Source organism: Mustela putorius, unplaced genomic scaffold, assembly GCF_011764305.1.
Source record: "Mustela putorius furo isolate JIRA1106 unplaced genomic scaffold, ASM1176430v1.1 tig00003858_pilon_pilon_pilon, whole genome shotgun sequence".
NCBI classification, from domain to species: Eukaryota; Metazoa; Chordata; class Mammalia; order Carnivora; family Mustelidae; genus Mustela; species Mustela putorius.
In genome coordinates this window covers 45,408,785-45,420,926 of record NW_025422010.1, presented here as the reverse complement: position 1 = coordinate 45,420,926, position 12,142 = coordinate 45,408,785, and the positions used below count along the sequence as shown (strand labels likewise).

Here is a 12,142-nt window from a genome sequence, read left to right as displayed (position 1 = left end):
AGCTCAGGACATGATCTCAGGGTCCTGGGATCAAGCCGGGCATATGCTCAGGGGGGAGTCTGCTTCTCCTTCTTCCTCTGCTCCCTCCCCAACCCATGCACACATACACTCACTCTTTATCAAATAAATAAATAAGATCTTTAAAAAATTAAAATACTCAAGAACTGACATAATGCAAAGATTATTTCCTCATATTTACCAACTAAAATGTTTCTAATTAGTATTTCACCTTCTTCCAAAAGCATATGAGATGATTCTGAAATGAAACATTGTTTTTAAAATGAGCAGGAATCTGAGCAGAATAGTATCATTCATAAAAAGAAAAAGGAGTAGATACAGCTAGGTCTTCAAATAATGTAGTTTGTTATAGGTAGTCACTTCATTTACACTTTAGATTATAATAAATTTTTAACAAAATAATGCTGAAAAACTGTTCATCCATAATCCATCTTTTCAAATAACATTAGAAGTTTGTAGGGAAAAAAACACACAAAATTTTATAAAATAGATATCCTTCAAATGTATAGCCTTGGAGCTATTTTATAAAAGTAGAAATCACTGAATTATCACATGGTCAAGGAATACTGAACTGCTTTACTTTGGGATGATATAGCTTAAAAGAGGGATTTAAATTGGAAGATAGTGAGATTGGCCAATAGAGATTATCCCTTTCCCTTTCTTGAGTTGAGATTGGCAGTTGGAATCTCCTTAAGGGCATCCAGAGTACGTTTAAGTTCTTTAACGGGTCCCTGTATTTGGAAGTCCCATGTGGTTGATCTCTCACCTTTGGTGTTCTTCATAAACAAACTTGGGAAACCTAAAAAGTCAGTCGAAGGCGGCTGAAACCTGATGCTGATGATAAAGGCCTACTCAGCAGAGTCCGTCAGTCACTTAGGAAGTAAACTTGGAAACTGTATGGATGAATTAGGCCTTCCTAGTTGTTAATTTTCCATGACGGCCTAAGTGGGGAGGCCATTTTGTTAAAACGTTATCTTACCTTTAAAAATCCTCAAGTTAAATATGTTCCTTCCAGAATTATTCCTTTCATTTTAACCTTAATTTCTAGGAGAGGATTCAAGGAGATTGCCAGCAAAAAGAAATACTTTCTAAACGTGTCTTTCTATGTTTATACTCACACTCAGGCTGTGTAGCCACTTTGATGGGTTGAGAACTCTCTCCTGGTCCCCACTCATTGTAGGCCACAACTCGGAAGGTGTACATGGCTTCTGGCTTCAGGTTTCCCACGGTAAGCTGAAGGGACCCAGGCTGGGATGTATTCAATGCTCGTTCCCTGGGAAGTAAAAGTTTCAGGGAAAGATTATTCTAACATCAATGCTTTTAGCCAAACTTTTATTTAATGTGCCAAAGCAGTGAGGTGGACCAAGGTTTGCTGACCATTTCATGCTGTTTTTGCTATAAATTGAGGCCTCTGAGGTTTATTGTGAAAAGCACACTGGAAGGACCCACACATAAATACTGCAGGGTTTGGGGGGAGCTCAAGTTTATGCCATCGCCATGAAACTTGCAAGTGAAAGTCTTTTCCCTCAACACTTTACAATTCAGAATGCAAAACTCATGACAAAGAGCTATTAAAATAAGAAGAAACATCTGGAATGTAGACAGGAAGATGCATTTCGTAAACATCCGGCTAATGCTAGAAATCAAGGTCTCAATTATTCCACAAATCGGTCTTTGTCAGTGTTGCCAACAAATGCATTTATGCATTTTCTCTCATTGTAGGGAAGGAAAAGACAGATGCTAAGTGCTGCTGTGCACAGAGCTTGAGCTCCTGTGGTTAAGTTAAGTGCAATTAGTGAAGGAGGGTGGGTTCCTTTCTACGTGAGGAGAAACTGCAACACATGTCAACTTGCCTTGTTCTTCAAGCCACATCTACATGTGTCCAATCCATTTCCCAACCAAAACCTTCCTCAGTTGTTCCACACAAACAAATTAATGTGCTGATCCTGGTGCAACCGGTAGTCTATATTAGGAGAGGGCAAGCTCTCCCGATATAGATGCTAACATAGAAGAAACAATAGCTACTAAAGTGTTCTTTAAAGATACACATGATTATAGACATTTGTATCCTCCTTGGTTTCATAGAATTGACTTGGGTGAAGAAGGAACTCCTGAGCTACTCAATTGTTTGTTAAGGTTTCTATTTCTAGATGGTATCTCCTGCATCTTAGTGGGATAGGATGCACATTTTAACTTTGCAATTTGGTTTTATTTTGTCTGGGGAGATACTTGAAACCTAGTTTTGTCTCAGGGCAAACAAGTTTCCAAAGAGAAAAATAAAAACAAACTTTTAAGGGCATTGATGGTGAATCTTGGGCATGTATGCAATGTGAATTTGACAGATATGACAGAGACTGGTTGATTCATCATCAAACCCATTTTTCTTCTTAACATGCTTGATGGGATTTCCCAGCCACTGTGAGGTCTAGATGAAGCCATGGGACTCGGTCTACCCAGTGAGTCTGAGTGAATTCCTCATGTTCTGATTCCGGGCCTGGCCTAGTAACATGTTTACTTCTGTGTTCTCCTCCTTCACCTAGGAGCTTGAGGGAGACAAGCATGGTTATGTTGGCAGTTATATATTGATGACAGAGGAGTCAAGGAGAAACCATAAGAGACTCTTAATCTCACAAAGCAAATTGAGGGTTGCTGGGAGGTGTTGGAGGAGGCATAGGGTGGCTGGGTTATGGACACTGGGGAGGGTATGTGCTATGGTGAGTGCTGTGAATTGTATAAGACTGATGATTCACAGACCCGTACCCCTGAAGCAGATAATACATTATATGTTAATAAAACTATTCAACTGAGAAAAAAAAAAGAATCAAACAGTTTTGAGTCATTATAAATATTAGGCTTTGTTTGTTATGCAGTTAGTGCTGTTTTATCCAGTACTACTAATAATTAAAATATATACCCTGAGTGGTTACCAGAGTCTAGGGGGAGAGAGGAAGAAGTTATTTAGCAGGTACAGATTTTTAATTGGAGAAGATGAAAAAGTTCTGGAGACAGAGAATGGTGATAGGTCTTTGAATGCACTTGATACCACAGAACTCCTTACTTAAAAATGGTTAAAACTGTAAATATTGTGTGTTATATATATTTACCACAATAAAAAACAACCAAACAAACAAATAACCTGTGTGAATCTTAATATAGCCTAAGGTTTAGATAGTCCTTAGGAGTGCTCTTTTTAAGTTGCTACAAGGCTGAACTGTGACTTATGGTGGGGGCTGAGGATAGGGCAGAGTCTGGGTGGGATTTAACAGTAACTGAAAGTAGGTAGGGGTAAGACATCAGATAATGCTCCCATATACCACATACCACACTGCTCTATTCTATCCACCTAAGATTATTTAGGCCAACAAGTTGCTTTGAGAAAACAAAACAAAACAAAAGAAAAAAAAAACAATGAAAGCTCATAATCCAGATTGTACGCCTTGTGGATATATGGATTTTTGCAACTTACTTATTACTCTTTAGCAGAAGAACTTTTAGATACATTTCATCATGCAGACCTTTTTTATAGATAGGGTGATTTTATCATCATTTTATAGATGCAAAGGTATTTGGAAGACAGCATTTTTTTTTTTCCCCAAAGGACTCATAGTGGATAGCAGAGCTAAAAACAGAATCTGGGGCTTCAGCTTCTAAACCCAGTATTGATATCACTCAACAATTGTAGGGAAAGAATTGTGGGGCTATTTGGGTCATGGGCACTTTGGGTAGAAGACCTGAGTTTCCAAAGGAGTAGAAGGAATGCTAGGCATTCAGAAACCACTGTGAGATGAATCTGTCCCCCACTCTGATATCTTTTCTAGCCATCCATGACAACATAGTTGTTATTGAAGGTCAGATACCAAACTTCTTGGGTATCTGTGAGGAAAGAGCTTTCATAGTTGACTTTATTCATATACTACTAAAGAACCGAGGTAAATGAGCTGTGTTCTGGGACATGCTGACATAATCTCTTCAGCAAGTGTTCTTCAAAGGAAAAGAGAAAATAATCAAGAAAATTTGGGTAAGCCCATGTAAGAATGTCCAAGATCATATAATGAAAATATCACTCAGATATAAAAGTAGATGCTGGATTTTATTATGAGGGAGGGAGTTTTAGGTACCCATAATCTCTATCAGCCTCCAAAAAGTATTCCAAATTAATAATAGTCCAGAAAAAAGTATATTCATTATATGAACAATTGATGCTTCCTCCATATTACATTAAATGTGAACAAAGCATTTTCTTAAAGATTTCTTATTTATTTATTGGAGAGAGAGAGACACAGAGAGAGAGAAAGAGAGAGAGTGAACATGAAAAGGGGAAGGTCAGAGGAAGAAGTAGACTCTCGGTGAGCAGGGAGCCTGATGTGGGACCAGATCCCCGGACGCCAGGATCATGACCTGAGCTGAAGGCAGTCGCTCAACCAACTGAGCCACCCAGGCACACTGAACAAAACAATTTTAGAAAATACTTCAACAGTAGCAATCTGGAAAAAAAAATACAATTTAAGCAAATACAGTGTGTTTTTTCTTAAATACCGTCAACACCACTCTACCCCTCTGCTCTCATCACATGCTAGTACTGCCCTGGACTGACCACTATTTTCTTCAGTGTAGGCGGTTAGTGGCTTAAAACAATGATTTAATATAAACATTTCAAATTTATGTGCCTCTTTTCAGAAATCTGCTCATTTTATCAAAGTGAGTTTGCATCAAAATGCTTTGGAAGCTGTGGGTGCATTCAGCATTCTTAAGTCTGGAATTGTTGTTTTGACTTTCTTATTAATTTATCTGGGCCTGGTTCCTCAGGTGCTGATTGGGGCCATGAAATGTTTAACTCACAGAGTTTTTCAAAAACTAAATGAGAGGGGCACCTGGGTGGCTCAGTGGGCTAAGCCTCGGCCTTCAGCTCAGGTCATGATCCCAGGGTCCTGCGATAGAGTCCTGCATCAGACTCTCCGCTGGGCAGGGAGCCTACTTCCTCCTCTCTCTCTGCCTGTCTCTCTGCCTACTTGTGATCTCTGTCTGTCAAGTAAATAAATAAAATATTAGGAAAAAAATAACCAAAATTAAATGAGATACTGTATAAACCACATAAGGCAAGAGGCAGGTTGCCTGGGAATCAACATGGAGTTTCATATACGTGATAGTTATTGTTGTAATTTTTATTATTATAATTATATATATATATATATTTGAGGAGAGAAATTAAGAGGTGCAATCATAAAATAAAAAAATATATCAATAGATTTCATTGAGCTCTATGGGTCTGCTCCATTACTCTCCTAAAACAATTCACTTTTTAAAAATATTTTTTGTAAGATTAATTTTGTTTTCCAAGAGAAGTTAAATTTTAAAAGTGGGCATAACCAGAAGTATTGAATAAGTTCCAATAATGGAAACAGTAACAACTTTTAAAGGTGGAGGCTTCACTGACAGCAAACTGAGAAGGAATTGGTGTTCTCTGTGTCCCACAGGGTAGCTGAACAGCCCTGTGAAATGTGGTGTCCTTACTGCTAGTGCCTGGGCTTTGTTGCCAGGCTGCTCTGGTACTTCCTCGGGTCCTACAAGGGGATGGGGGGTGGTCTTCAAACTGCTAGAGGCATACTAAAGCATTCTGGGATACGGGCATTTCCTGCCTGTTGTCCTTCACAGATTTGTACGGTTCAAGCCCCAGAGATTCGCAGGCTTTTGATCATTCCTTTCATGCTTTAAGAGTTCAAAAATAAAACATCACAAATCTTTTCCCAACAAGTAAGTCACACCTGAGTTTGGAAGAGCAATGTATTACTCTGTGTTTCTCTCATCTCCCAATAAGCCAATGGCAGCCACCTGAAGTGGTTATACTCTCCAGAGTCCTCACTTGCACCAACTGGTAATTAGGATTTTCTCTCTGTGCACTCTGGTCCATGCTCCTCTGTCAATGGGCAGGTAAACACCCTAGGGTCTGAAGAACAGAGACCAGTAGCTGTCAGGCGTTTGCCCAACGACTGGGAGGGCTGTTCTGCCTCTTATTGTACCAACTACCCTTGGAAAAGCAGCAGGGGCGCAGACCAGCTGTCTCTTGGTGAAGTTCTCTCCTCTGACTCTGAAGACATAATGTCTTCAAATTCACAGAGCTCAGAGGCATGGTCTGTGGCATCAGAATATATTGTCAGACAAGGCTTCATGACTTCCCTTCCCTTCCCCGGACTCTGAGTGGGTAGTGCGTGACTTGGGCAGGTTCAAAATTAGTTGACTGAACTAAAGGGAACAAGTCACCTGTGCTTTCTAGAATCCATTCACTATAAATCCATAAACTGAAAATCCACAAAGAATAATAAATAAACAAACAAATAAATAAATAAATAAAGTCAGTTTCCTTCTGCTGGTTGAACACAACTGTGGGCCACTTGCCTTCTTTGACCCTTACATGGAGACCAAGAAGAGTTTCCAAATAGGAGAAATTTCTTCCTTGTAAACTTGAGTTTACTGGAGTAAAACTTTAGGTGCTTTAGATCACCTGGTAGAGATTTCTTAGACAATACTATCTATGTTCTATAAACATATTCTTGGGGTGCCTAGGTGGATCATTCAGTTAAGTGTCTGACTTAACTGGATCTCAGGGTCTGAGACTGAGCCCCTTGCTGGGGTCATGCTCAGCATGGAGTCTGCTGGTCCCTTTCCCTCCCCCTTTACTCCTCCCACTGCTCTCTTTCTCTCCCTCTCTAAATAAATAAAATCTTTAAAAAAATAAATAAAAGCAACTCCACACTCTGTGACTTAATAAAGAGGATGCTGCTGCTTTTCTGAGATCAGATGGTGAAGTCTTAGGTGCTGATACATTCTGAGGCACAAAGTCCAAGATGGCATCATAGAAGGCATCCTTGTACAAGTTGCATTAAGACCTAACTCCGCTTAGGCTGTATTCTTCTGTGCCTGACATCCAGCCCTGCTCTGGTTTGTACTTACAATGTATTGTATTAGAATAATAGCTTTTTCTGGTTTTTTGTTGGTGGTGGTGGTGGTGATGGTGGTTTTTTTTTTTTTTTTTTTGATCATTGATCTTCCCAGTTCTTTCTTCTATTGATTATGGATGGGCATACTCTTCTAACATCTGTAGTCTGTAAACTCCATGCCCCAGACTTTGTGCTGGCTGCCATTCTATGGTTAATACATCTCAACTCCTTGTGACAAGGTCTGAAGACCATCAAGATGAGGCTCAAACATTTTCACACTTATCTACAACAACTAACCCTGCCCCACAATGCCATATCCATCTCTACTTCTTGGTCTGTTGTCATTCTGCCTTTCATTAGTTTGGTTTTATTTTGTTTTATTTCAATTATCCTGGAGTTACTGTTTCCTGACTTACAGTTCCTTCTCAGTTTGGCAAAAGCTTGTTCATTTCTCAAGCCCAATCCAAATAAAATCTCTTGACTGAAGCTTTCCTACTATCATGTCCTCTGATTCCAGCAGCATTAAATACTCTCTTTCATGCTTTTGCTCTTTTGGTTTATAGATCTTTTGTAGCACACATCACATTGTATTACTAGGGATGCCTGTCTTTCACTCAGTTGTGAATTTAGAAGAAAAGCCATATTCCACTCACATTTTCACTCAGCATATGTACCCACTGAATATAAACATGACTATGTTGCTGGTGCTCAAAGATTTTTAAATGAATATGTAAATAAATGCAAAAATGTTCATAGAATAACTGCATACCATTTCCACATAGTGTAATCTCCACAATGTTTAGAGCGCTGGATCTGATTCCAGTTTTCTATCCCATCTTAGCTGGGTGGCCTTTGGCATGCCACTTCATCTTCCTGAAGATATTTCGCTTTCATCATTTGAAAACAGAGTGGGATCTACTCAAAGTAGCCTTTCTAATCTAATAGTCTTTGTTGGGAATAGAAAATTGTGTGCGGATGTGTGTGTAATTGAATTCAACACTTCTGTATTTACATTTCAGAAGTAAGTAGACTTTTAAAGATTAAGCATGATACTGTTTCTTACTGGATCATTTGTAACAACATGTCTCTAGTATACAAATTAAGTAAACACATATTGTCTTGCCCAAGTGCACCAGGGAATTAACATTTAGTTACAGCTGTGAGGTGAGCAACGAATGTTGTCTTGAGGTATCAAACACCTAATTAGTTGCTTAAAGGGGGGTGAGTTACAGTAATGGTACTTTATAGAGAAGGAACTATGTTAATTTTAAAGGAAAGATTTTTAGCATCCCCGTTTTATGTACTCTGCTTTCACTCTGATTTTTTTTAGTGACAACAAAAATGGTGCAATGATGAGAAGATTTCAAAACTGAAATATGGTGTCTACTAAAATAAGGCTCAAAATGACAGCAGCAATAGCTTATCCAGCGCTACATTCTTTATTACCCTAGAGTCATAGAGTTTGAAATCAAGAGCTATCTTGAAGGACAACTGGGTTCATAGGTGACTTGCCAACAGTTAAAGCATAATGGAAAATGGAGATCATTTAGTTGGTCAAAGGTATTTTGACTAAATTTTGGCTAAAAATTGCTTTTTTTCTTGAATTGTTAAAAAGCATAGTCTGAGGCACAGACTTTTAAAAAATTTTAATTTTCTTTTTTTTTTTTTAAGATTTTATTTATTTATCAGAGAGAGAGGGAGAGAGAGTGAGCACAGGCAGACAAAATGGCAGGCAGAGGCAGAGGGAGAAGCAGGCTCCCTGCTGTGCAAGGAGCCCGATGTGGGACTCGATCCTAGGACGCTGGCATCACGACCTGAGCTGAAGGCAGCTGCTTAACCAACTGAGCCACCCAGGTGTCCCCAAAATTTTAATTTTCAATTTTCAATTTAATTTTCAATTAAAATTTTTAGCATCTAGTAAACATTCAAGGGACTAGTTATGTAACAAGTAGCTACTGCAATAAAACATTAAAAAAAAACCTATCGTTCATGGAAAAAAAAAAGCTTTTTGTTTCAAATTGTTAATTTTATTTAGTTTTAGCCTCTGTCCCTAATAAATATGACTCAGTTCTGCGTCCTTTTCTTGCTTTTTTGGAGGGGGGAGTTTGGGGGGGGGAGGTTGGGGAGCTGACCCATTTTCTCCTTTGAAACCTGCAGTTACCATCCATATGCTGACAAAATACTGACATATTTACATATTTCTGGCCCAAACTTCTCTGAGCTCTAGCCAGGTTCCTTATTCCAAAGGCCCTACTTACATTCCCACTTGAATGTATGTAAAAAAAAAAAAAATTGTCTGAAGCTGAATTTATGATCTTCATTCTCAAGCCTGGGTCTTCTGCAGCACCCTAATGTCAGCGGCTTACCCTCCCATCCTTCAATTTAAATAAGCCCGAAAACTAGGAACTATCCTTGCAAACATCCGTTGTCTCACCATGACTGCCAATCTGTCAGCTGCTATCAATTTTGCTTCTTAAATATCTCTAGAATAATATTATTTCCTCTGCTCCGTCTCCACTGATCCACCATCCTCTCTCACCCGGACTTCTGCAATAGACTAGATAGTTTCCCTGCATCCACCGGGATGACCACAGGGGTCTAACTTCCACGCTGCAGTTCCAGTCCTCTTTTCAAAATACAGACCTGATTATGGCCAGCACATTATGCACACATGTCTTCTCTCACAGAAGCACATTCCTTTCCTTTAGAGCTCTTAATTCAGTGTGTAGTTATATATTCCTCAGTGGAATGATCCTCCCGACATTATTAAACTGCCTCCAAAGAGGCTGTTGGCTTCTGTATTATTCTCAACACAGAGCCGGACACATAGTCAACTCACGAGTGAATAATGGGTCATTCATTTGTATATGGCTTTTATAGAGGGCATGTTTTATTTTTCCGTATACATTAAGCCCATTGGAAGAATTAAATCACTATTCTCTTACTCAATGATCTAAGGACATTTCGAGGTAGAAAGGACAGGGCTTTACATTTTTACAGAGAAGCAGAGTGAAAGGGGGGCTAACTTGGCCAGGCTGTAAGCCAGGACCACAGTGTGGAGCTTTGGATTCTGAGTCTTGTTCTCTTTCCTTCACAACACCCTCCCTTCATAACGAGCTTCATCAGCTGCACAGCCCCAGCACTAAAGAGCGGGGAAGGAAGATGTAAACACCGTGTTGGAAATGTAATGCACGATGAATTCTAAGATGAATCCTCCATGTCAATCACGCAAAGGCGGCCCTCTAATCCTGAGCAGGGAGCAGAGGTTTTCTGAGGCAGCACAAAGCAATGTAACGCATACCGGGCTGCAAGTTGGAAGGCCCAGTCCCACTTTTGTCCTGCCGCAGAATAGGCATGTGACCTTGAGCAAGTCAGGGGCTATCTTGGAACCTTCCCTGCTTCATTTGCAAAGTAAAGATACCAGTCCTTTATCTGCCTACCTCACAGGGTTATTGTGAGGATTAAATTGAATGATGCTCATAAAGTGTTTTAATTCTCTCTTCTGAACTCCCACAGTACTTTATATGTATGTCTTTTAGGGGATATCTTTTACTTTGTATGGTACCATGAAAGGTCACTGGACTAGAAACCTTGCATTTAAATCTTTCTTCCAATATTTACTAGTTGTGTAGCTTTTTAGCAGTGGTGTTTTTTTTTTTTTTTTGTTTTGTTTTGTTTTGTTTTGTTTTGTTTCAGATTCTCTGAACGGAGTGAGGCATTCTGATCAGTAAAATGGAAATTATCATACCTGCCTTATCTGAGGATCAAATGGGCTAACATTTATAAAGTGATAAAGTCCTCTGTACATATACACCTGTATTTCATTGCTCTCCATTTCTAATACACACAGTCATCCGCACATAGCACTGGCTGACAAGAACGGAGTGCTTTTGGAACACCAGGCAATAAACAAATGTTTTAGGCACTAATGATTTCTGAAGTCATCCTAGGCTTACATGTCAATTATGATTATTATCCCATATGAAGGATCTATCTCACACGACAACCACACAGCTAGTAAAATTCTGAGCCAGGATTGAAACCCATGAAGTTCAATTCCACAGCAACATTACCTTAGGCTTCTGGCTACCCTGTGTCACACTCCATAAGTGACTTTAGATTATGAAATGGGAAGTATAGTGTTCTAAACATGTCCAAAAAGTTTGCTACTGTGTCTATAATTGCTAAAGAAATGACGCATACCAACTTAGCAATTAAGTCAGAAAGTTACTGGAAAGAAGTCTATGGAAGAATTCATGTCATAATTCTGAAAATACAAAAAACAAAATAAACAAAAAAAAACTCTGATTCTCTTCCAGGTTAATCTGTGAGGAGCAAGTCAGTCCAGTGACTGAGAACACCTGCATCATATCCTGGTTCTACCACTTACTAGCTGTGTATCAGAGAAGAAAATGTCTTCTTTAAGCCTCATGTGGATAATGTTTTATTGTGAGGATGAAGTAAGACAATTTATGTAAGAGATGCTTCCCCTGACATCTGGCACAGTAAATATTCAATAAATACTTTCTCTCATCATGAATGCTTACTCTATGGCCTTTGGCGTGAGACTTACTCCTCCTCTGAGTATCAGTTTCTAAATGTTTAAGTAGCAGAAAGTTGTACTATGATTCCAAAGATCACTTTCTATTCAATGATTTTTAGGTACAAGGAAGGGATAGCTGGATAGCTGGGAAGTCTGACTTTCAGGTTTTGGAATTTATCCCACTCCCTGACTTATGAAATGAAAGCACCCAAGGGGCTGAACAAAATAAAATAGAAAAAAAAAAAAGATGTTAACTATGGCACTTGCATTATTGACACCATTAACCAGTCAGACAGATTAATGATAATCTGAGCTAGAGTCATTTGCCTGACAAAGTCATTACTAGTCTGAGGCAAATGTTAAATCCACTACCTTTTAAAAAGCTATTGTGTTAAGGAGCTACATAAAGCTGTATGAGCAAATGAGCATCACAGCTAGCCGCTCAGAGACATATGGCGTATATTTGCTCTAGTTGAGAGCCAGAAAATGAACAGGGATATTGGAATCAAATCTCAAAAATCAACTTTTATTTTTTCTCAATTAAAAAAGTTTTTATTGAACTCCAGTCAGTTTATTCATCCTCCTCAGTAACACAATTTGTTTTATTGGTTAAGGAACTACCTATTAGGAATACCACATCTGTCTC

At 39.0% G+C, this 12,142-nt stretch overlaps 1 protein-coding gene and 1 long non-coding RNA gene across 4 annotated transcripts in view; one reads left to right on the top strand and one right to left on the bottom strand.

Moving 5' to 3' along the window:
• DCC (DCC netrin 1 receptor) overlaps positions 1–12,142 on the bottom strand; it is a 1,143,668-nt gene that overhangs the window by 322,452 nt on the left and 809,074 nt on the right. For all 3 annotated transcript variants that reach the window (XM_045065635.1, XM_045065634.1, XM_045065636.1), the window contains exon 9: positions 1,137–1,291. In XM_045065635.1, coding sequence (XP_044921570.1) covers positions 1,137–1,291 — 155 coding nt within the window. The remainder of the gene's footprint in view (positions 1–1,136; positions 1,292–12,142) is intronic.
• Positions 1–12,142, top strand: part of LOC123387640 — a 34,584-nt gene that overhangs the window by 15,354 nt on the left and 7,088 nt on the right. The window contains exon 3 of the long non-coding RNA XR_006602132.1: positions 11,273–11,458. This is a non-coding gene — a long non-coding RNA (uncharacterized LOC123387640). The remainder of the gene's footprint in view (positions 1–11,272; positions 11,459–12,142) is intronic.